The 24,297-nt window shown below is 44.4% G+C and overlaps 1 protein-coding gene and 1 long non-coding RNA gene across 6 annotated transcripts; one reads left to right on the top strand and one right to left on the bottom strand.

The window, feature by feature from the left end:
• The first annotated feature begins 36 nt into the window (after positions 1–36).
• On the top strand, positions 37–23,622 carry LOC110126145 (probable 2-ketogluconate reductase). Of its 5 annotated transcripts, XM_070453014.1 has the most exons (7): positions 9,908–10,236; positions 13,665–14,049; positions 14,945–15,116; positions 16,334–16,512; positions 17,779–17,950; positions 22,594–22,755; positions 23,210–23,622. In XM_070453014.1, the coding sequence occupies exons 2-6, from the start codon at positions 13,668–13,670 to the stop codon at positions 22,748–22,750; spliced, it is 1,062 nt and encodes a 353-aa protein (XP_070309115.1). In that variant the 5' UTR covers positions 9,908–10,236; positions 13,665–13,667; the 3' UTR covers positions 22,751–22,755; positions 23,210–23,622. The 5 variants fall into 5 exon arrangements, with proteins under 5 accessions (XP_070309113.1, XP_070309115.1, XP_070309112.1 ...); XM_070453012.1 differs by lacking the exons at positions 9,908–10,236; positions 23,210–23,622 and adding an exon at positions 37–338 and having other exon boundaries at positions 22,594–22,808; XM_070453011.1 differs by lacking the exon at positions 23,210–23,622 and having other exon boundaries at positions 9,909–10,236; positions 22,594–22,808.
• LOC139030411 (uncharacterized) lies at positions 19,225–23,297 on the bottom strand. Its single transcript, XR_011482792.1, has 2 exons — positions 23,207–23,297; positions 19,225–20,381 (listed from the first exon to the last, which is right to left on the bottom strand). It is a non-coding gene; the product is annotated as an uncharacterized lncRNA (long non-coding RNA).
• Positions 23,623–24,297: the final 675 nt, after the last annotated feature.

The following is a 24,297-nucleotide window of genomic DNA, read 5'->3' on the forward strand; positions in this document are numbered from 1 at the left end:
GCAGAGCGTGCGCGCGCCCGCAGTGCGTGCGCGCCGGCGAGTGCGCGCGCGCGCCCCCGGGCCGGGCAGGGCCGTGGACTCCACACTGAGGGACTGGGGGCTGAAGGTGGCGGCGGCTGCTTCAGACCTACTGCGTCTCCAGTGAGTCGGCGTCCGAGCTTCCGCGATGCGACCGGGACCCGGGAATGAACGAAGAGAATAACCTCTCTGAGGACGGGCTCGTCGCCGTTCACTCCCACACAGAGTCCCCCTAATTAATTATTTTGGAGGCCCTGCTTTCCAGACGCAAGCACGGTTGCTTTACTTGTGAAAAGCGGTTCTTTAACAGAAGAGTACTGGTAAGACGCAAATGCACCCAAATAACTTATTGAAATTAGTGTTTCTAAGCATTTTTTGTTGTAAAATTTAAATAATATAAAAGTTACCATTTTAGCTATATAGTTCAGTGGCATTTAGTATGTTCACATCATTGTGCAACATTAACACTCCAGATACTTATTTTGTTAAAAAGCTTTGTTGGGATATTATTTACATACCATTTGTGGCTCAGCTAGTAAAGAATGCGCCTGCAATGTGGGAGCCCTGAGTTGGGAAAGACCTCCTGGAGAAGGGAAAGGCTACCCAGTCCAGTATGATAGCCCAGAGAATTCCATGGACTACACATGGGTCGCAAAGTGTCGGACACGAAAGAGCGACTTTCACTATGTTATACTACTACCATCAAGTGATGCGCGAATTTTAAATAAGATGGTTTTTCACAGAGTTATGGAACTCTGCGACCCAATTCAGGGCGGGCATGGCAGTTCACTCCAGTATTCTTGCCTGGAGGATCCCCATGGACAGAGGAGCCTGGCGGCTTGCAGTCTATGGGGTCTCAAAGAGTTGAACATTTCTGAGAGACTAAGAGCACACACAGCAGTTAGTCCCACATCCTTCTCATCCCTTTGGCTTTTGGCAACTTTTAATTTATCCTACTGCTACTGCTAAGTCACTTAAGTCATGTCCGACTCTGTGCGACCCCATCCCTGGGATTCGCCAGGCAAGAACACTGAAGTGGGTTGCCATTTCCTTCTCCAGTGCGTACAAGTGAAAAGTGAAAGTGAAATCGCTCAGTCATGTCTGACTCTTTGTGACCCCATGAACTGCAGCCTACCAAGCTCCTCCGTCCATGGGATTTTCCAGGCAAGAGTACTGGAGTGGGTGCCATTGTCTTCTCCGAATCTATCCTAGGGCCTTCCCAAAGAGTCAGAGACAACTGAGTGACTTCACTTTCACTTTTCACTTTCATGCATTGGAGAAGGAAATGGCAACTCACTCCAGTATTCTTGCCTGGAGAATCCCAGGGACAGAGGAACCTGGCGGACTACAGTCTGTGGGGTCACAAGAGTCAGGCGTGATTTAGCGACTACACCACCACCAACTACTAACCTATCCTAGACATTTAGTGTAAATGGAAACATAAATATGTAGTCTTTTGACTTCCTTCTCTTAGCATAATGTTCTCAAGGTTCACCCACATTGTATAAACATAATAGCAGGCATCAGCACAGTTGACCCTTGAACAAACACAGATTTGAACTTACACATGTACTATGTGTACTACATTGTCTGCAGCTGGGTAAATCTGGGGAACTAGGGATATAAGGGACCAACTATATAGTTATGCAAGGATTTTTCACTTCACAGAGGGTCATCACTGCAGGATCAACTGTACTTAGTTCCTTTTTGTTGGTTATTGTTTAGATACACTGCATTTTATCTATCCATCAATTTATTGCCATTAGAGTTGTTTACACTTTTTGGCTGTTATGCGTAATGCTGCTGTGAACACTTTTGTACAAGTTTTTGTATGGATTTAAGTCTCCATTTTTCTTGGTTATATACAGGTGGAGTAGCTGAATCATATTATAATTACATATAATGTTTTGCGAAATTGCCAACTGTTTTCAGACGCAGCTATACCGTTTTACATTTCCAACAGCAACATGATGGTATTGGATTTCTCCATGTCTTTGTCTACTCTTGTTATTTGTTTGTTTTTGTTGCTGTTTTTTTGGAATGATACCCTGCTAGTTGTGATGTTTTATTACATCACAACTTTCCCTAATGGTTAGTGATATAGAGCATCTTTTAATATACTTGTTGGCCATTTGGAGAAATGTCTGTTTATCTCCTTTTGTCACTAAAAATGAATTAATTGTCTTTTTATTATTGAGTTACAGGAGTTCTTTATACATTCTGGATAGAAATCTCTCATCAGATATATGAAAATATTTTGTGGATTAAATTTTCACTTTTTTATTAGTATTGTTTGCAGCATAAAACTTTTAAATTTTGAGGAAATCCAGTGTATCTTTTTTTCACTCTGTTGCTTGTACTTTGAGTGTCATATCTAAGAAACCATTGCCAAACTCAAGAACAGGAATGTTTACTCCTCTTTCTCCAAAAGTTTTACAGTTTTAACTCTTCCTTTTAGGTTTGTGATCATTTTGAATACGTTTTTGTGTATGGTGTTAGGTAGGAGTCCCAAGTCCATTCTTTTGATTTTTTGTTTTGTTTTTGCCATTCCATGTGGCTTGTAGGATCTTAGTTCACCAACCAGGGATTGACAACTCCGTTCTTTTGTATGTGGATATCCAGGCATCACAGAACCATCTATTGGAAAGAGTTCTCTTTTTCACCATCAAGTTGCCTTGACACTCTTGTTGAAAATCAATTGACTTTAAATATAAGGATTTATTTCTGTAGTCTCAAGTCTGTTCCAATGATGTGTATGTCTAGCCTTATGTCGTACCACACTGTCTTGATTAGCATAGCTTTGTGATAAGCTGTGAAATCAGGAAGTGTTAGTCCTTCTGTTCTGTTCCTTGTTAAGATTGGCTTGGCCATTCTGGGTCCCTTGCAGTTCCATATAATCTTTAGGATTAGTTTGTCAATTTCTGCAAACACACACACACAGACACACAGACACACACCCTGGGATTTTGCACGCATGCGCGCGTGCACACACACACACACACACACACACACCCGGATTTTGATAGGAATTTTGTTGAATGTGTACACCAATTTAGGGAATATTGCCATCTGAACAATATTAAGTCTTCCAAACCATGAATATGGGATATCTTTCCATTTGTTTAGGCCTTCTTTAATTTCTATGATTTTTATAGTTACCACTATTCATGTCTTGCACTCTTTATTAATTTTGTTCCTAAATGTTTTATTCCTTTTGATGCTATTTAAATGGAATTGTTATTTTAAATATTTTCAGGTTATTCATAATCAATGTATAGAAATAGATTTTCTCATTTGGTTTTATTTGTTATTCCAGTTTTATTGAGCTGTAACTGACATATAGCATTGTATAAGTTTGAAGTGTATAGCATAATGATTTGACTTGTGTACATCATGAAATGATTATCACAGTAAGATTAGTGAGCATCCATTATCTTATATAGATTAAAAAAAAAAAGAAAGAAAAAATATTTTCCCCTGATTAGACCTCTTAGTATTTACACTCTTAACAACCTTCATATATAATTTATAGCTGTGTTTATTATATTAATCATGTTGTACATCTGTAGTACTTTTTTACCCTTTTTTTAAAATGTAATTTTATTTATTTATTTGGCTGTGCTGGATCTTTGTTGCTGCATAGGCTTTTCTTTAGTTGTGGCAAGCAGGGGCCACTCTAGTTGTGGTGTGTGGGCTTAGCATTGCAGCAGCTTCTCCTGTTGCAGAGCACAGGCTCTAGAGCGTTTGGGCTTCAGTAGTCACAGCTCCAGGACTCCAGAACATAGCTCAGTAGTTGTGGCACATGGGCTTCGTTGTCCCAGGCATGACTGATCTTCCTGGACCAGGGAACGGACTTGTGTCTCCGGCATTGGCAGGTGGATTCTTTACCGCTGAGCCACCAGGGAAGTCCCACTTACTTCAGTTCAGTTCAGTCACTCAGTTTTGTCTGACTCTTTGCAGCCCCATGGACTACAGCATGCCAGGCCTCCTGTCCATCACCAACTCCCAGAGTTTACTGAGGCTCAAATCTGTTGAGTTGGTGATGCCATCCAGCCATCTCATCCTCTGTCCTCCCCTTCTCCTCCAGCCTTCAATCTTTCCCAGCAAAAGGGTCTTTTCCAATGAGTCTGCTCTTCCCATCAAGTGGTCAAAGTATAGGAGCTTCAGCATCAGTCCTTCCAATGAATACTCAGGGTTGGTTTCCTTTAGGATTTGATCTCCTTGCAGTCCAAGGGACTCTCAAGAGTCTCCTCCAACACCACGGTTCAAAAGCATCAATTCTTTGGTGCTCAGCAAAGCTCAGCCCTCTTACTTAAAACAGGAAATTTGTACCTTTTGACCACCTTCTTGTAATTCTCTTTCCCTCAACCCCCCACCTCTAGTAAGCACAAACCTTCTCTTTTTCTATGAACTTTTTGTTTGTTTTTTGAAGCATAATTGGCCTACAACACTATGTTGGTTCCTGGTGCACAACATAGTGATTTGATATTTCTATACATTACAAAATACAGTTGATTTTTGTATAGTGATCTTGTACTCTTCGGGCTTCCCAGGTGGTGTTTGTGGTAAAGTACCTGCCTACCAACGCAGGAGACATAAGAGATGCAGATTTGATCATTGGGTCAGGAAAATCCCCTGGAGGAGGGCATGGCAACCCACTCCAGTATTCTTGTCTGGAGAATCCCATGGACAGAGAAGCTTAGTGGGCTACAGTCCATAGGGTTGCAAAGAGTCAGAGATGTCTGAAGTGATTTAACACTTATACTCTGCAACCTTGATGAATCATTTATTATTTTGAATGGTTTTTTTAGTGGATTCCTTGAGATATTCTGCATATAAGATCATGTCATCTGCAAATAGGCACAGTTTATTTCTTCCCTTCCAATCTAGATGCTTTTTATTTCTTCCTTGTCTAACTGCCCTGGCTAAAACATCCAGTACAGTTTAAATAGAAGTGGCAGGAGCAGACATTTTGTTTTGTTCCTTATCCTAGCGAGTAAGCATTCAGACTTTCACTATTCGATACTATGTTTGCTGTGGGTTTTTCACAGATGCCCTTTATGAGGTTAAGGAAATTCGTTTCTATTCCTACTTTATTGAATGGTTGTTTAATTCTTAATATTTATTTATTTTGGCTGCATTGCATTATTGTTGCCATGCACAGGCTTTCTGTCATTGCGGTGCATAGGCTTCTAGTTGTTATGGCTTCTCTTGTTGTGGAGCATGGACTCTAGGATTCGCAGGCTTCAGTTGCAGGGCCCTGTTGCCCTGTGGCAGGTGGGATCTTCCCAGAATAGGGCTCTAACTGGTGTCCCTTGTATTGCAAGGCAAATTCTTAACCACTGGCCCTGTTTGTTTTAATCACGAAATGCTGTTTGGTTTTGCCAAATGCTTTTTCTGTTGAGATGATCATATGAGTTTTGTACTTTATTCTGTTAATATGGTGTACTACACTGATTTTTGCATGCCAGTCTTACCTGCCTCCTGAGAAATCTGTATGCAGGTTAAGAAGCAACAGTTAGAACTGGACATGAAACAACAGCCTGGTTTCAAATCAGGAAAGGAGTACGTCAAGGCTCCATACTGTCACCCGCTTATTTAACTTATATGCAGAGTACGTCATGCGCAATGCTGGGCTGGATGAACCACAAGCTGGAATCAAGATTGCTGGGAGAAATATCAATACCTCAGATATGCAGATGACACCACCCTTATGGCAGAAGGTAAAGAAGAACTAAAGAGCCTCTTGATAAAAGTGAAGGAAGAGACTGAAAAAGTTGGCTAAAAGCTCAACATTCAGAAAAGTAAGATCATGGCATCTTGTCCCATCACTTCATGGCAAATAGATGGGTAAACAATGAAAACAGTGACTTTATTTTTTTTCGACTCCAATATCATTGCAGATGGTGACTGCAGCCATGAAATTAAAAGACGCTTGCTCCTTGGAAGAAAAGCTATGACAGACCTAGACAGCATATTAAAAAGCAGAGACATTACTTTGCTGACAAAGGTCCAACTAGTCAAAGCTATGGTTTTTCCAGTAGTCATGTATGGATGTGAGAGTTGCACTATAAAGAAAGTTGAGTGCCAAAGAATTGATGCTTTTGAACCCTGGTGTTGGAGAAGACTCTTGAGAGTCCCTTGGACTGCAAGGAGATCCGATCAGTCCTGGGTGTTCATTGGAAGGACTGATGTTGAAGCTGAAACTCCAGTACTTTGGCCATCTGATGTGAAGAACTGACTCATTGGAAAAGACCCTAACACTGGGAAAGATTGAAGGCTGGAGGAGAATGGGACGATAGAGGATGAGAAGGTTGGATGGCATCACTGACTCAATGGACATGAGTTTGAGCAAGCTCCAGGAGTTGGTGATGGACAGGGAGGCCTGGTGTGCTGCAGTCCTTGGGGTCGCAAAGAGTCAGATGCAACTGAGCAACTGAACTAAAACCAACCTTGCATTCCTAGGATAAATCTTATGTAAGTACTAGTTATTAGTCTCTCAGTCATGTCTGACTCTTTGCAACCCCAGGTACCGTAGCCCTCCAGGCTCCTCTGTCTATAGGATTGTTTAACCTATACGCTGAGCTTATCATCAGAAATGCCTGGGCTGGATGAGTTACAAGCTGGAATCAAGATAGGCAGGAGAAACATCAACAACCTCAGATATGCAGATGATACCACTCTAATGGCAGAAAGCAAAGAGCTTCTTGATGAGGGTGAAGGAGGAGAGTGAAAGAGCCGGCTTAAGACTGAAAAAACTAAAAAAGAAGCTAAACTAAGTAGACTAAAAAAGCTGGCTTAGTTAAAACTAAGATCATGGGATCTGGCCCCATTACTGCATGGGAAATAGAGGGGGAAAAGGTGGAGGTAGTGACAGATTTCCTCTTCTTGGGCTCCAAAATCACTGTGGATGGTGACTGCAGCCATGAAAACAGAAGACAATTGCTTCTTGGCAGGAAAGCAATGACAAAGCTAGACAGTATGTTGAAGAGCAGAGACATTACTCTGCTGGCAAAGACCCATATAGTCAGGGCTATGGTCTTCCCATGGTCGCATATGGTTGTGAGACCTGGACTGTAAAGAAAGCAGAACACCAAAGAATTGATGCCTTTGAACTATGGTGCTTGAGAAGATTCCTGAAAGTCCCTTGGACAGCATGGAGATCAAACCAGGCAATCTTAAGGGAGATAAACCCTGAATATTCACTGGAAGGACTGATGCTGAAGCTGAAGCTCTAGTATTTTGGTCACCTGATGTGAACAGAAAACTCATTGGAAAAGTCCTTGATGCTGGGAAAGATTGAGGGCAGAAGAAGAGGGCGTCAGAGAATGAGATTGCTGGACGGCATCACCAATGCAGTGAACATCAACTTGGGAAAACTCTGGGAGATGGTGAGGGACAGGGAGGCCTGGCATCTGCAGTCCATGGGGTCATGAAGAGTCAGACATGACAGGGTGACTGAACAACAACTCAGTCGTGTTCAACTTTTTGTGACCCATGTACTGTAGCCAGCCAGACTCCTCTGTCCATGGGTTTTCCAGGCAAAAATACTGGAATGTGTTGCCATTTCCTTCTCCAGGGGATCTTCCCGACCCAGGGATTGAACCCAGGTCTCCTGCATTGCAGGCAGATTCTTTACCTTTTGAGCCACCAGGGAAGCTAAATCATATTTGGTCTAAGTAGTTTTTCAAAATATGTTGCTGAATTTGGTTTGCTAGTATTTTATTGAAGGTTTTGTGTCTATAACTCACAAAGGATATTGGTCTGTAGTTTTCTTGCAGTTTCTTTGTCTGATTTTGGTATAGGGGCCTCATGGAATGAGTTGAAAAGTCACTAGTCCAGCCAAGAGAAATCAATTATTTGACCAAAGCTCTCCATTTCTCCTTTCATTTCCTCTGAAAGTATCTGATCATTAAGAAGATGGGAATAAATAGGCTAAATCATCTCTGAGTTAATCAGACATCTTGAATTAATTTTATCTTTAGAAACCGAATTCTTCATTTTAAAAATGACTAAACATAAGCATTAAAAAACACAATCTGGAATTCTCAAGTAAGAGCAAGACAGATATTCAGTGGGAGAAGATGTTCCATGTCTCCTAATTGGGAAAGGATACACATGGCCAAACAGAGCCCTCATTCCTGTGGAGCAGCTGGCTTGAGTTGAAGGCAAGTTGACAGAACTAATTGTTACTAATAAAAAATTATTGAAGAGCCTTATTACTCTTCTAGAAGGATTTGCATTTTTAAAAAAAGAAATGTTTTAAATCAAATGTAAGACAATGTTAAAGTGAGACTATCTCTCAAATTTCAGCAGAGGCCCCAAATTGAAGATAAATGTACACTAGACTAATAACAAGAATAAATAACAGCTAAGGTAGGAAACTTCTTAGAACGGTCTGGAACTGAAAGAGGAGAGTAGAGTTTAGTAGAATAGAGTAGAGTGGAGACTGAAAGAGAACGTAGTGTTTTACTATTCTATCTCAAGGTCATAAAAAGGCTCTTGAGAAAGCATTGCCTTGCAAAATGGGTTTATTCAGGAATAGCAAAAACTGTGATTTAAAACAGGCAATCAGTGGCAAAAGAAAGACAAGTCCAGAGAACAAAGGAGAAGAATCTCTTTTATAGAGGAGAAGGGAGAGATGAGGGTGAAAGAGGAGAGTGAAGAAGCTGGCTTAATACTCGGAACATTCAAGAAACTAAGATCATGGCATTCGGTCCCGTCACTTCATGGCAGATAGATGGGGAAACAATGGAAACTATGACAGACTTTATTTCCTTGAGCTCCAAAATCACTGCGGACAGTGACTGCAACCATGAAATTAAAAGACACTTGCTCCTTGGAAGAAAAGCTATGACAAACCTAGGCAACGTTATTAAAAAGCAGAGACATTACTTTGCTGACAAAGGTCTCTGTATTCAAAGATATGTTTTTTCCAGTAGTCATGTATGGATGTGAGTTAAGACCATAAAGAAGGCTGAGCACTGAAGAACTGATGTTTTTGAACCCTGGTGTTGGAGAAGACTCTTGCGAGTCCCTTGGACTGCAAGGAGATCAAATCCTAAAGGAAATCAATTCTAAAGGAAATCAACCCTGAATATTCATTGGAAGGACTGATGCTGAAGCTCCTATACTTTGACCACCTGATGGGAAGAGCAGACTCATTGGAAAAGACCCTTTTGCTGGGAAAGATTGAAGGCTGGAGGAGAAGGGGAAGACAGAGGATGAGATGGCTGGATGGCATCACTGACTCAATGGGCATGAGTTTGAGCAAACCCTGGGAGATGGTGAAGGATGGTGCATCCTGTGGGGTTGCAGAATCAGACAGGACTGAGTGACAACAACAAAGGGGGAGCTGGGCATGGCTTCTTGTAATGGAGTGTCCATTGGAGGGAACCTGGAGTTGGAAGTGTAGTAGCTTCCCATTGGCTGGGTTGCTTCCAGACTGGGAGGAAGGTTTCCTGCCTTGTAGGCAGTTAGGTTGCGCCCTTCTTCCTGCTGGGTCTCCAATCAAGGGAGGGTGGTGCCCAGAACTATCCCTTCTGGCCTCCCAACTCTGAAGTGAGGTTTCCGTGTGTTGATTTTCATACTTCTCACGCTGAGACTGGCCTGCAACCTTCCGCACTGGACAGACCCCACACTCTACCATCTAGACCCTGCTCCTGCAGGAGGCTCCACCAAAGCCGTCCCTCTCGGCGCCATTTGCCCTTCAGGCGGCTTCTCCTTGTGCCAAAAGTTCTGAGCCTCAGGGACCTAATGCTGGAAGTGCGGGCGCAACCTAGTTGGATGGGGCGGGGCTGGCAGAGAAGGCCAGCTGGTTGTGGGCTTTGGGGTGAGGCTGGGGCGGGGAGGGGCGGGGTGGGGAGGGGCTGGGCACTGCGCTCTTTGACCTGAGCCTTCACTGTCCGGGTCTTGGCCGGGAGGTTAGGTTGGCTGGAGCGTCCCTTAAATCTGGAGTCTTTTTAAAAAAGGTAAATGAACCCCTAGAATGTTGTGATTTGGGGGGGAGACTGGATCGAGCTCTGCTGCGTAGACATGACTGACCTTGGACTTCACCTGGGGCAGATGGGCAGCATTAGTATCCTAAGACCGGTCTGGGCCCCCAGGGCACAATCCTGAAGAATTTAATAAGGAAACTCCAGTGTTGTTATTTATACCTCCCTTGTTCCAGAGAAGACCTAAGGTGGCTTCAGAGATTCTCAAGGCCATTTTGGACAGGTATGTACTTTTTTTCCTAAACTCTAGGCAGTGGCAGATTAAGCTTTAAATGAATAAGATTCAGGTACCCACATCAGATTTTACAGTTTATTTCCTACATTAGTTCAATTTTAATTTTTTAATCTTGCCTTTCTTTTCTCTGATATTTAGCAAGCCCTGACAAACCATTTCTTCTTCATTAAGTCAGAAATGGCAAACTCACCCTCAAGGATATATCTTTTGGTATATCTTAATCTTCAGGTCCCTTTATCTAGTCATGCATGAATAGATCATTTGCAGCAAATCCAAAAATCAGCATAAGGATGATTAAAAAAAGCAGAGGGGCTAAACATGGCATCACCTACTCTTCGTTACAGAGTTTTTTTTTTTTCCCCCCAGTCTGTTTTCTGAGCCTCTTTGGGGCAGAATCAGGGATCTGTAGAGGACAGAGAACAAACAATTGTGATTTTATCCCCATGGAAAGGGCAGAGAGCTGCTCCATAGGTGAGATTGTTGTAGCCATGGGTTCCGGGAACCTAGAACTCAGAAGGACAAACTCACTCAGAAGGACAATGCAGATAGTGGAGTGCAGTTTATTACACCGGTGGGCCCAAGGCAGAGTCTCCTCTTAACCAAGGACTCCGACCAATTTTTGTGAAAACCTTTTATACCCTAAGTGTATTTGATCAAACCCACTTCCCCAAATTCCTTGAAACTAGTCTGGACAAGGTAAAGAGAGATACGATCAAAGTTAACCCACGAGTCATGTGTCAGAAGCCTAGATAGTTAAACAGTAGACCTTATAAACATAATGGAATTTATGACTTTGTTCTATTACAGAGATAATTAGCATATTCTTTTAGGCAATGGAGAGTCCAAGTCCAAGTCCTGAGGCTCTTTTATTAGAGGGGATCTGGTTTTCCGTTGGTGTGCCACCGGGCACTAAGTTCAGAGTCCACTGGGAGGGTGACCATGAGTGTAGCCTAATGTTTGCAGCCTGGCCTAAGACGGAGTCCAGCTCTGTCTATTTCCTCCTTCAAGATGAGGATAGACTTTGAAAGGGACTAGAGAAAGGATCAGAGGACAGAGTGGCAGGGAGAGAAGATACAAGTCAGTGGGCACCAGTTTGAAGCAAGTCTTGGCATGTTGGGGTTGTGGGGATGATGGGAGGGTATTGGACTCGTCTCTCAAATACTGCGAGGAAGCTTTGTGAGGAAATAGAGTTTTAAGAAATTTTTTAAAAAATTTTACTGTGCTATATGAATTCAGTCTCTCTCTTTGGTGTAAGTTTGTTTCTAGACACTTAGGTAGATGTCTAAATTGTTCTTCAGATTTGAACATTAGTAACCCCCTTCACTGAAGGCTTGCCCCCGGTCCTGCAGGCTCAGAATGCTCTCTTTCATTATCTGGGCCACAATGCAAGGCTGTGTGTTCCCCTCACTCTGCTTTGGCGGAGAGCAAGTTTCAGGGAGAATCACAGTCAGGCAGAGTGGCCTGAACCAGCGCCTGTGGTTCTGCTTTTTTGTCCTCCTTCCTGCCTCACCCTGTCTTTGTTTCTTTCTCTCTGTTCCCAAAACTAAAAATATTTTTTTGGTTGCAGTTGGTTTTTATTTTCATTTTTCTTTTAAGTTAGAAAGCTCTCTGTTACCCACCTCCCCCTTGCCTGGCCCCGCCCGTGCCCCTTCTGTGAACTGAAGTCACTCTCCTTTCTTGTGTCACCTGATGCTCCCTGCCCTGTCCTGCTCTGGGCTCAGAGTCTAGCTGCGCAGCCACGGTCACTGGTAAAGGATCTACGTGCCTTCCTCTGCACCTCCCTCATGAGTGCCATGCACATGTCAGTCTTACTTCTTGGAAGAAGAGGTTGGAAGTTCATTCTACTTTATTTTTCTTTCTGGGTCTCAATTTTAAAGAGGTTTTAAAAGAAGAAAATCCTGAGTTTAGAGCCTTGAGTCTGTGGAAGGCAATTTCAGCAAAGTTAATGCAAAGTCTTTTATTTTTTAATTGAGCAATCATTTTGCAAGGAGAAAATAACTAATTTTAAATCTGTGTTAGCAGTTCAAATTAAACAGTGCAAGGAGCATGCACATAGCAGTTAGAAAATATACATGTCTAAACTATCACTCTCTTAACTAAAAACAAAGCTGTAAAATTTTTTATTTTTCCAAATTTCACCCATGGGTTTATCTTTTGACATGGACAAAAATGTGGGTATCTAACAATACACCTTCTTTGTGGTGAGTTCCTTTGTTGTCAGAATGCCCTAACCAACCATCATGTCAATACTGGGCATCCAAGGACGCCTGCTAGAGGCAAGTCCACTTCTCTCTGTGCAGAAACTGGGGGAGGAGAATGAGATGTGATCTCAGGGCGCAGTTGTAAAACAAACTTGTTGATGATATGTCAGTTTCACCAAGAACCCAGGAAGCCTGGGAGACCTTTGATCAGCCGCAGATCGGTGCTGGAGCCAAAGTTCCCTCTTTTAACCCTGCCCACCCCTCTGAGCACCAGGGTCAGCAGCAGGTAGGACCCGTGCTCCCTTCTAGGAAAGCAGTTAATAGGGATCCCACTTCCTGTCTCATGCTCCTTGGCTAGACTCCTGGCTGTGAGTGGAGATGGTCAGAGGCTGGTGCTGGTGAAAGGAGTTACACAACAAGGGGCAGAGCCCAGGGACAGGGTGAGCTCCTGAATCTGCCCAACGCTCCCACCCTCTGCTATGGCCATCCCTCCCCACTTCGACTCTCATCTCTTCTCCTTTGGAGATGGTGGATGGTCTTGGATCTTCACTATGTATACCCACTGACAGTAATGGCATGATGGATGTGTGTCATTGTTCCATAACCAACTTGAAGCAGGCAGGAATTGAGCCTGCTCTCTGTAAAACTAAAGGCTTATCCTTAATGAAGCTCTTATAATCTTTTACTCAAAGTCCAAGAAGTAACACAAGTTTTTTTTTAGCCAATTATTCTCTGAACTTTGAACACATTTTAAACATTTTTAGCCAAGTTTGTGACCCAAAGATAAAATGCAGTCATTAGCCTCAACTCTTCAAAGCAGCTGGTTTTCTTTTCGGAAGAAAGCTATAAAATGTTTAAAAAAAAAATCTTAGTTTAAATTAGGAACAAGGAACATAAAACATTATTTAATTCATTTGACAGACAATAACAAATATATTTTACTTTCACAGTAAAAAAAACCAGTTAGTTACTGCAGCTGCTATGGCCAAAGGGCAGAAATAAAGACCCATGTCCAATAAGAGGAACGTGGGCCTGATGGGGTGTTGGTACCTTCAGAGTCCTGGTGTGTTGTGGTTCAGACTTTACAGGAATTCATCCAGGAAATAATTCCAGTCTTGTAGTTCAGGAAATCTAAAGAATAGTAGAAGAGTATACAGGTTGTTCTCTTGAAAACTCTCTTCTTTGACAGCAGAAATTGCATCTATCTTTCTGTAGGCCATGGGTGATCAGGACCTACCTGGAGTTCTGGTGTCTGATCTTGAAGGACCACATGGTATATGTGAAGATCATGCTGAAGACCTGAAGAGACACTTTAATCTCATTACCATGCAAGACTTTTTGGAAAATAAAGCACAGCTGGGTCCCAAGATCCAAGCTGTATACATCTGGGGCGGAAGGCCGGCCGTCAGCCAGGAGCTCCTGTGCAGCCTGCCCTCCTTGAAGATCGTGGCCAGTGCAGGGGCAGGGTTGGACCATCTGGACCTAGGGCTCGTGGCCAGCTTTGGCGTGAAGGTGGCCAACACACCACATGCTGTCTCTAGCCCCACGGCAGACCTGGGGATGGCCTTGCTGCTTGCCGCAGCTCGGAGAGTTGTGGAAGGTAAACAGCCAGGAGATGTTGGTTTTCCAGATTAGATGACGGATGTTTAATATCACAGCTGATAAAGCCCTGGTCTCTTCACACTGCGTCCAGGACTTTGTGGCCCTGGGGTGGGAGCCAGTCTTGGTTGCTACAGCCTAGTCAGGGCCGGTCTCAGCCCCTGCACACTTGCAGTCCACATGGTCTGTCTGAGCACTGTCTTTTCCTCCACCACATTCTACTCACTGTGCCATGGGGGTACCCATACCTGTGACGTAATTTCAGCACCACTATAGAAACACCCTGGGGTGATCCATTGGCCAGTCAGCCTGCTACCCTGGCATGAAGGCCCATACATGAGTAGGTGAGACCCCACCTCTCCACACACTGGACATCCCTGGGAGTGTCCTGGGAAGGACAGTGCAGCCGTTCAGCACTTGGCTGTCATCCTGGTGGAGCTCTGGGGTGAAGGGGCTTGAGGAGAGGAGGCAAAAACCAGGCTGGTTATCTTCTGATTGCTGGTTCACATGTGCACACTCACACACACATATGCACTTGCATATGCACATAAACCATATAGAAACACATGCAGTCACATACACATACATGTAGTCAAAAACATACAGACACACACACCAGAACCAACAAATTTTAACCACAAATCTTCCCTTAATGTGAAAGAAGTTGCTTGTTTAAAGCATCATGCCAGGAGGCTTGGGTTTATGATGAGGAAACTGCTGTCCGATCCATCCTTCCTGCAGAAACATTTTGCTGTTGGATAGACGTGCCTGAGTGCACAGGGTCCATCTCGGGCTTCCTTCAACCTCATCTCTCAGTCAGGAGGTCCCGTGAGGGTTGTGGGGATTCTGTGTATGGTGCTGTCCACACTCCCCACTCTGCACCTTGTTTATTTTAGGTCATCAGTTGGCTGTTTCACCACATACAGAGAACTTTCCTACAGACTATATGGGTCAACAAGTGACAGGGGCCACTCTGGGAATTATCGGCATGGGCAGCATTGGCTATAAGATTGCTCAAAGGGCCAGAGCATTTGAAATGAAGATTGTCTATCACAATAGGAAACGCAGGTAAAATTCAGAAAATAGACTTGAAATTAACTGAGCAGAACTTACATCATCACTGCCTTCAGTATGGCTTTGATATATTATTTCTTCACTTTTTATTCAATTCCCTTATTCTGTCTCCAGAAAGCAGGGTTGATGATCAAAGAACAGATTGTAGCATTTTTATGATTCCCTAAAAATGTGGCAGGTAAGCTTCTCTTCATGGAAGAAATTTCACCAGAGAAAAGAGATTTTGGCTCACCTACAATTATATGTGCTTTTTAAATTTGTAAACTGATTCTTTCTGACCATGGGAGATGCTGCCCACACTTTAATACACATGACACAAGGCCACAGGGCTTCCCCCAGCAGCGTTCGGTCTGAAACCGTCTTCCTCATACTCCATGAGTGGCATTTGGCCCAGCGCCCAGTCTTTTGATTCTGTCTCAGACCTGCCTGTTTGCCCTCACTTCATTGATGCCTCCTGCCTACACCCTGGCTTTTCTCACCTGCATTCCACTCTGATGCAGAGGCCAGGGCTCTTCGGGGACAGGCATGTGATACGAGTAGGGCCTTCATAGTGGCTGGGTGTGCTGGCCGTTCCTTTCCTCCAGGCGGTCTCCTGGCCAACATGTGTAGAAAGAATCCATACAGTTTTGTATTGCATATTTGTAGGGCAGGAGTGGCTACCAAGGCCGCTGAGCCTTCCTGGAGCTTGGCATTTCTGTTGAGTAATCAGCTGCCTGGGGTGGGCAGAGCAGAAGCTAGGATCGAACCCAAAACAGCACACAAGCTGCCTACACCAGAACCTTGGGTCCTTGCTCTCTGTTGAACACATGGCAATCCCGACCTTCTCCCATTTTGTTGTTTTTTTTTTCTGGAGTTTCTGATGTGTTTACCTATATCCAGCAGTGTCTCATGTCACTGAAAGCATGTCTGACACCATCGGCTGTACCAGCCTCTGGGGGCTCTAAGCTGAGTGAGAGGAAGCTCCTGTCCATAAGAGGCTTGCAGTCTGGTGTGAAATGCCACAGACACAGGGCTCAGAGCACCCAGAGGCGCAGGTTTCCATGGGTAAGCCCTGAGCTCTGGGTCCAGCCACCTCTGAACCCACATGGGATCTGGCCCCAACATACTGAGCATACTGAGGGACTTTGCAGCCCTCTCAGAAACTCCCTCCTGGGGCAAACGGATGAATTTCTAAGCAGAGAATATGGTCTTCTCCCTTGTTCCCTTCATAGAAAATTGGAGGAGGAGGAAGCTGTTGGGGCCATTTACTGTGAGAGGCTGGATGACCTGCTTCAGTCGTCGGACTTTGTGATGTTGGCTGTGAGCTTGACGCCACAGACCCAGGGCCTGATCGGGAAGCGGGAGCTGAGGTTAATGAAGCCCACCGCCATCCTTGTCAACATCGGCAGAGGTACCCGCTCCAGCTGTATGTGGGCTGGAGGGCTGGGCAGGAGGACCCCCAGCCCTGGCCACTCTCTCATTTCCATCAACCTTTTCCCTGAATGGTCTTAAAAATCCACTAGACTTGTGGATGATGTGTTAAAGGGATTATACTTTATATTTACAAATATTTCTGATTTTTATCTTCACATCATTTTGAGTCTCAAATTAGTAATATAAAGAATGAGAATGCTGAACCTCTGTGGGAGTTTCATATCTCAGTGTGGGCATCTTCTTGGGTAGGGCCATCACAATTTGACTTTCCACGTGTCATCAAGCAAAAGTTACGGGGATGAATTTTCTGAGCCTCACTTAGTTTGGTTATTTGACATTAGTGTAGAGCTTTGTGTGTCTGTGTACAGGAAGCCATAGGTCCTGTGTTGTAACTGTTTTCTGGAGCATTCGTAAAGGAGAAAACTGGCTCCTCAATGCTGGGGACCTGAGCACGTGTGAGGATCAGTGCTGGCATCACACCTGCTGGTGACTTGCCTTTGGGGTTGGGGGCCAGAGGACATGTGAGACCTGGCACTACCAGCAGCTACCTGGATCTCTTATCCGTAAAACCCAGATTAACAGTGCTTGCCATGAAATCCCACAGGGCCAAGCTAGTGTGCTTGAAGGTCTCGAAAATTCATACCCTGTTGACAAGCAGGAAGGACCAGTGCATTATGTGCTTTTGGTGATGTCAGAGGTTGGAGACAAAGATTCTAGAAAAGCAAACACCCTAGGAAGGGCTTGGAGCTAGCACGCACAGGCTGGATGCTGTGTTTTGACCATGGGGCAGCTCAGCCCACCAGTGGGAAGGGGGACTTCTCTGCTTGAGGGAAAGGGCCTCCTTCTCAGCACTGTTCAAGCAGGCCCTGCTATTTCACATTTGAAATGCAGTTATGGTTCATGTTTGTGGCTGCTTCGTTTTTTGGCATGTATATAAAACTATTATCTGGGGGCTGTTTCCTGGAATCTTCCGGTGGTTGGGAGGTGGTGTGTTGAAGTGGCAGGGCCCAGGCTCAGGGCCAGACAGACCTGGGCTCAGATCTGGGTGGATGTGTTAGAAGTATGTGACTTCAGCTGAGTATGTCACCTGTAAAATGAGTATTGTCTTCTGCTGGGTAAGCAGAGTCAGTGAGAAGCATCTGTGAAGGGCTTAGTGCACTGCCTGGCACATGGCAGGCTCTCAGTGTCTGAGAATAGATTGGCAGAATGAAGTTCACGTGCTTTTTGTCAAACCTCTGACAAGATCAAGATGTGCTTCAGTGTGACCAGAGAGCACTACCTAACTTGGGCCTACAGAGGAGTGGTCTCGTCCACCCAGGTCTGCTAGTTGATCAAGACGCCCTGGTGGAAGCCCTTCAGACCAGGCTCATTAAGGCGGCAGCACTGGATGTGACGTACCCAGAGCCCCTGCCCAGGTAAGGAAGCCGGACAGGATCTACAAGTTCTCTCCCTCCGGTTGAGAGAGGCCTCAGACAGCTGCTGCTTTTGACTTCTGCAGCCACATTGAACCGCATGTTGCAGTCACGTAGGGTCTTGGCCTTGGAGCATGCCCCTGGTGACCTGTCCATTTCTGCAGTGGGTCAGGCCTCTGCTTTAGCACCTCCACAGACAGGGCACTCAGGGCACTGGGGCCTCAGACCCCATGGATGGAGAACGCACAGAATAGTCTTTCTCCAGTTAAGCCAAATAATCCTCCCTTTACCCATTGACCCTGGTTTGCCCCCTGGAGCATCAGAGACTAACTTTGATGATTCTTCTCTTTACAAACCTTCAGATGACCACCACATTTCACCATAGTCTTTTTTTTTTTAGGCTAAATATCTTCATATCCTTCATTTGTAGCCTAAATGTTATCATTTCCAGACACATTGTCCTTATTATTGCCTTCCAGTCCTTTGAAAATACTCTGCTGAGGACTGCACATGGTATTCATGTTGTGGCCTGACCACTGCAGAGAGTTACACAGAGGTGGTGTTAGCAGCAGGTTTCCTCACAGCCCCGTTGCACCTTAACTCATTGAGTTTTTTAGTCAGCTAAAGTTGAAATTGCTATTCTCTCAAGTTTTTTTTTAAAGTTTATGCGTGAAATTTTACATTTATTTGCATTTAATTTCATTTGCTTGTATGTTGACCGTGTGATCCAGCCTAGTGGGACTGGCGTTTTAATTCTCTTATTTATTTTGAATCTTGATGCTGTCATCTGTTAAACCAGCTATTCCTAACTTTGATTTCCATCCAGTAAGCAAATTACTGTCAGATGAATGTTTTGACCAAATTTGATATCTAAGTTTATCAAGATTGGCCGTAGAAATTAGGCATATCTGAGAAAAAACAATAATTTATTGAGAACAGTTTCTCAAAATGTGCTCTGGAGACCATTTTAAGGGGTCTATGAAGTCAAAACTATTTTTCTTTTTAAAGGTCTAATTGGCTTCATTTAATAATTCATGAATCATAGCCTCCAATTGAAATAAATTTATATTAAAAAAAATAGGAAAAGCAAAAAAAAAAATTTATGAATCAGACAGCATCCTATCTAGAAAGAGACAGAAGTTTCCACATCATAACTGTTTTCCTGATGCATAAGCAGTGGTTCATTTCCTCTCATGTTCTCACAAGAGCACAGTAGGGTTTCCTCAGAATGTGTGATGACATCATCACTCAGACAGTTAATGAAGTGTATGACTGTATTACATTGTTTTCAGTTTTAATTTCTAATACAATAAATGTTGATAGATATAATCCTCATAAACACATGTTCTTTGGGATTCTCAATTTTTAAGAGTATAAAGGTCAAGTAAGCAAGCCATTCAGTTCAGTCACTCAGTCACGTCCGACTCTCTGCAACCCCCATGGGCTGCAGCACACCAAGCTTCCCTGTCCACCACCAGCTCCTCGAGCTTACTTAAACATTGAGTTGGTGATGCCATCCAACCATCTCTTCCTCTGTCGTCCCCTTCTCCGCCTCCCTTCAGTCTTTCCCAGCATCAGGGTCTTTTCCAATGAGTCAGTTCTTCACATCAGGTGGCCAAAGGATTGGAGTTTCGGCTTCATCATCAGTCCTTCCAGTGAATATTCAGGACTGTGTTCCTTTAGGATTGACTGGTTGGATCTCCTTGCAGTCCAAAGGACTCTCAAGAGCCTTCTCCAACACCATAGTTCAAAAGCATTAATTCTTTGGCACTTAGCTTTCTTTATGGTCCAGCTCTCACATCCATACACGACTACTGGAAAAACCATAGCTTGGACTAGATAGACCTTTGTCGGCAACATAATGTCTCTGCTTTTTAATATGCTGTCTAGGTTAGTCATAGCTTTTCTTTCAAGGAGCAAGTGTCTTAATTTCATGGCTGCAGTCACCATCTGCAATGATTTTGGAGCCCAAGAAAATAGTCTGTCACTGTTTCCATTGTTACCCCACCTGTTTGCCATGAAGGGATGGGACTGGATGTCATAAGCTTAGTTTTTTGAATGTTGAGCTTTAAGCCAACTTTTTCACTCTCCTCTTTCACTTTCATCAAGAGGCTCTTTAGAAGAGAGCCACTAATCTAGAACAAAAAATAATTTCAGTATAAATAAAGAAGGATGCATATTTTAGACAGTTGCCAACTTACTCAAAACAGAAGTCATGCGATCACCCCTGTTGACTAGCCTGCTAGAAAGAGCTTTTCCTTACAAGTCACAGGGCAAATACCAGTGTTATATCCCAAAGCTTAGTTTATCCTGATAGGTGATGTACTCCCAGTGTCCCACGTGAAATCATTTTTGTTAAAGCTCTTTTGCCAAGGTATTTATCAGATACGTTTGAGTTTTCATCTTTTTCAGGGAGACATTTTGATGCCGCTCACTGTGGAAAAAAAAATAAAAAGTAGGAAATCTTGGGTTATTTAGTCATACTACATAAGTATTCTTTACTTTACAAAAGTATTTACTACAAATTATTTTAAAAATTTCATTTGTCAGTAGTGCCAGGAGTCCCCAAGACTACCGTCAGTTTTAATGATTGGCTGGAAAGACGTGCAGAATGCAGAAAAGCTTTTATACTCACAGTTACAGTTTATTATAGTGAAAAGACATAAGTTTAAAATCAGCAAAGGCAGAAAACTTCTAGAGTGGAGTCCAAGAGACCCAGGCTTGTCCTCCCAGCAGAGTTGTGTGGACAGTGCCTATACCTCCAGCAGTGATGCATGACAACATACATTAAGTATTTCCATCCAGGGAAGCTCACTGAGCATTTTATCTGGACTCAGTCATGTTGGCATGGAGTACCCACTTGTCTGACATTTACTTCTTAGTCTCCAGCCCCTATAGAGGTCAAACTGATACAGACTAGCCAAGAGCTCTAGGCAAACAAAAACAGGCATTCACCACAAATTAAACCACTAGCAACAACTCTCTGGCTTTGTCCAAGACCCCAAGGATCAGATACTCTTACCAGGCAGTATATCTGAAGGGCTCACAGGTTATCTTCCAGAGGCCAGTCAAAGGCCAGCCTTTTCTTTGGAATGTGCAGAATTCAAGAACTCCAAACCTGCCTGCTCAGTTAATTCTTTATTACACAGGCCACCCCTGTGGCCCTTCAGTTCAGTTACTCAGTTGTGTCTGACTCTGTGACCCCATGGACTGCAAGGTCCTTGGCCTAGGCTGTCTCACAGCAAAATGATATTTATTGAAGTATCTACATTTATTACAGTATTTATATGACAGGTTCAGCAATAGTATTGCTGTTAGACTATGCGTGACATTTGATGGAGTCACTGTGGGGCAGGGATAAGATTTAAAGAAACAACTAACCCATTGTATTTTTGTATTTTTTGATTAGTTGTTGCCCTCAACCTCTTCATCTACCACTATTTGTATGTTATGATGAACTCATGTAGCACTATTTAGTATATAAAGTTAGGTGATATTTAGCGAAATCCAGTAATTCACAGGCCAGTCATTTCCCATTGATCATCAATGTCAGTATTATCATCTGACTTAACTTTCATGAGGTAGTTAAATCTTGCCAACAGTGCCAGTGTTACAGCATATTGCTATACATTCATGGTACACTGCAGTTTAATTACATGTCAGTAACAATGCAGAGGTATTTGCTATGCCTTCTCAACACAAATGTCTCTTGCCTATACATTCAGATATTCTTATGGGCAGGTGTTGGGTTCCAAGTCCACTGGGACAAAGCATCACCCTGTCTCATACCCTCGTACCTAGACTGTTTTCCATTGTGTGCTGTTATATAGTAGGGCCCACCTGCTTCATAGGGAGGGAACACAAGTGTTTTTCAGAATAATCCTATCCCTGCTAACTGTACCACACAATACGTCTTACTTCAATCAGTCCTGGAGGTGAGGGTGGTTGCACTGCATTGGCATAAATTACAGGTGCTCGTAGAGAACTTCCATAGGTTTGGGCATCCTTAGGATTCCCAAGGGTGTGCCCCTTGAGCCACAGTAGCTATTGGGCGGGGAGGAATCACTGCCATGGGGCTACTTTGGCCTCTGTCTGTATTAAAATAAAGAGGCTCTGTTGGGCCAGGTGACAGCACTTTTCCAATCCTGAGTTCTAATATTATCCATCATTATGCTTGAGTCTGCCTGACCGACTTCACTAAAATCTTATCTTTCCAGGCTGTCTCCCATTCTGTGCCTTCTTCCTGGAAGAGAGCTCCCTCTAACCTGCTAATCCTAGTTAAGAAATCTTTTCCCTCTGAATGCCATTCCCATTAAAGGTGCATTCATCTTGACCCATCATGCCTGAATCAGCACTCCAAGGCCCTTTCTTATCTTGCAGGTCACTGTCATTTAACCCATCATGCATGTTCTGCAATTGTGAGCTAATGGCCTGGGTGCAGTTAGGATATGTTATTTTACACCCAGTAATGTTGGGTCACCCAAACAAGGGTTAAATGAGCAGTGATCATCTAGCGTACATCTAGGTATCATCTCAGTACATCATGAGGCCTCCCACAGCCTTCCCCATCTCAGTGGGGATGTGAAACCAGAATATGAAGTTAAAGAAACCAAATGACTGTTTTCCTCCATTAATCTGTATTTCAGAGATCATCCTTTATTGGAGTTGAAGAACATCATTCTGACACCTCACATTGGAAGTGCAACTCATCAAGCAAGACGACAGATGATGGAAAATTTGGTTGAAAGCATCCTGGCTTCTTTCAGTGGCCTTCCTATTCCTAACGAAGTGCTGCTTAAATGATTTATGTGAGTTAAGCATTCAGTGGGATGGAAACAGCAGATTAAATGGGAAAGAAACACTTTTGTATACTTTATGTTTGAGTCCATTATATAGATTGTATTAATACTACTTGGATGAAAAACTTAAGGGCTAGTCATAATACTTAATCACCTGTTGAAAGTTTGCTAAATGCTTTTCTCACATGCTCACCTCATCCTCAAGGCAGCTGTAAGAGGGAAGTTCTGTTACCATTCGTGATAAAACTGAGCACAGGTAATTACTTGTCCACAGTGCAAAAGCCTGCACTCGGTCTGTAGGTTTCCCAGTGAGTTGTGCTGCTTTCAGTCTTGATAAATTCTGGTAAATTTATTGGATTACATAGTCCTCCCTGACAGTCTGATCACTATTTCAATCATTCAAAAAAAGGATAATTGGGCACCTTCGATGTGCCAAGTCCCCACTCAAGGGTTTACTTACTAGTAGGGAGAAGACCAAGCAGTGCCAGGAGGTCTGTCTGAGCGGGAGCAAAGGAGCGGGGAGAGAGTGCCTAGTGCGGAATTACCAGGGGTGACCTTGAAGAGGCGTCTCGGGTGAGGATGGCTCCTTTCTGCAGCAGTTTGGAAGCTGTTTTTCTCCTCCACATAGACTGACGAGCAGGTGTCACAGGAAGTGAGCAAACGAATTAGTAGCATAGAGAGGAAGGAACTTGATCCTTCCTAGTTGTGCCAGAAGCAGGAGCTCTGCTCCAGGACGCCGTCTTTTCATTTAAACCACCGAGTGAAGACGGACCTTACTTCCCTGCTCCTCATTTGATGTTCTGTAGCAAGGGAGTTGCAACGCCCCCCTCTCCGTTAGCTCCGTGCGGGTGCATAAAGTGTGTTCCTCGCTCTGCAGTCTCCGCCTCCGGGTGTTTTGCGCGCTTCCCCAGCAGCAAAGTCCAGCTAACGCGGCACTGGATGGAAGAACTGCGGGGTCGCGGCTCGTCTGCTCCTCAGGTTACGTCGTGGCGCTCCGCTCAGCACCTTGATATCTGGCCCCACCCACAGGCGCCCCGTCCAACCTACGGTGCACGGTCCCCGACCCGGCCCGGCCCACTCGCCTAACGACGCGTGACTGCTCAGGCCTGCTCACGCTCAGCCCTGCCCCTCCCCGCACGTGCCTCCGCTCGGCCGCCTCAGAGTCCGTCTACTCGTCCCCAGATACCGCCGCGCCCTTGCGCCCCGCCCAGTCTCCCGGTGACTCTCAGCATGCCCAGCACTTGGCCCAGAGCCTCTTCACCAGTTCCCCTAACTCGTCTTCCCGCCCCACGTCGCCTCAAAGCCTTACGTCGCCCCGCCCCGAGTGGTGACGCTCCACGTCTCCTTGGTAACGCCAGTCAGCCACACCCTAGTCTACATAGCCCCGCCCTATACATCGACCCGTCTCGCTTCGCCCCGCCCCACGTCTCCCCGTCCACTTCACGACACGTCAGTTACCGTCACCGCGCCCAGCGTCGCTCGCCAGAGTGTCTCCTTGGCAACGACGCTCCGCCCACGCCCCGTAACGTAGTTCCGCCCCCACGTCGCCCC

Source organism: Odocoileus virginianus, chromosome 22 (genome assembly GCF_023699985.2).
Source record: "Odocoileus virginianus isolate 20LAN1187 ecotype Illinois chromosome 22, Ovbor_1.2, whole genome shotgun sequence".
NCBI lineage: Eukaryota > Metazoa > Chordata > Mammalia > Artiodactyla > Cervidae > Odocoileus > Odocoileus virginianus.

Excerpts from the sequence above, each read along its gene's own strand:
- LOC110126145 (XM_070453012.1), top strand. The coding sequence starts at position 13,668 with ATGGGTGATCAGGACCTACCTGGAGTTCTGGTGTCTGATCTTGAAGGA. Across the intron at positions 15,117-16,333 it reads TATCACAATAGGAAACGCAG|AAAATTGGAGGAGGAGGAAG; the intron begins GTAAAATTCAGA and ends TTCCCTTCATAG. Across the intron at positions 17,951-22,593 it reads TACCCAGAGCCCCTGCCCAG|AGATCATCCTTTATTGGAGT; the intron begins GTAAGGAAGCCG and ends TCTGTATTTCAG.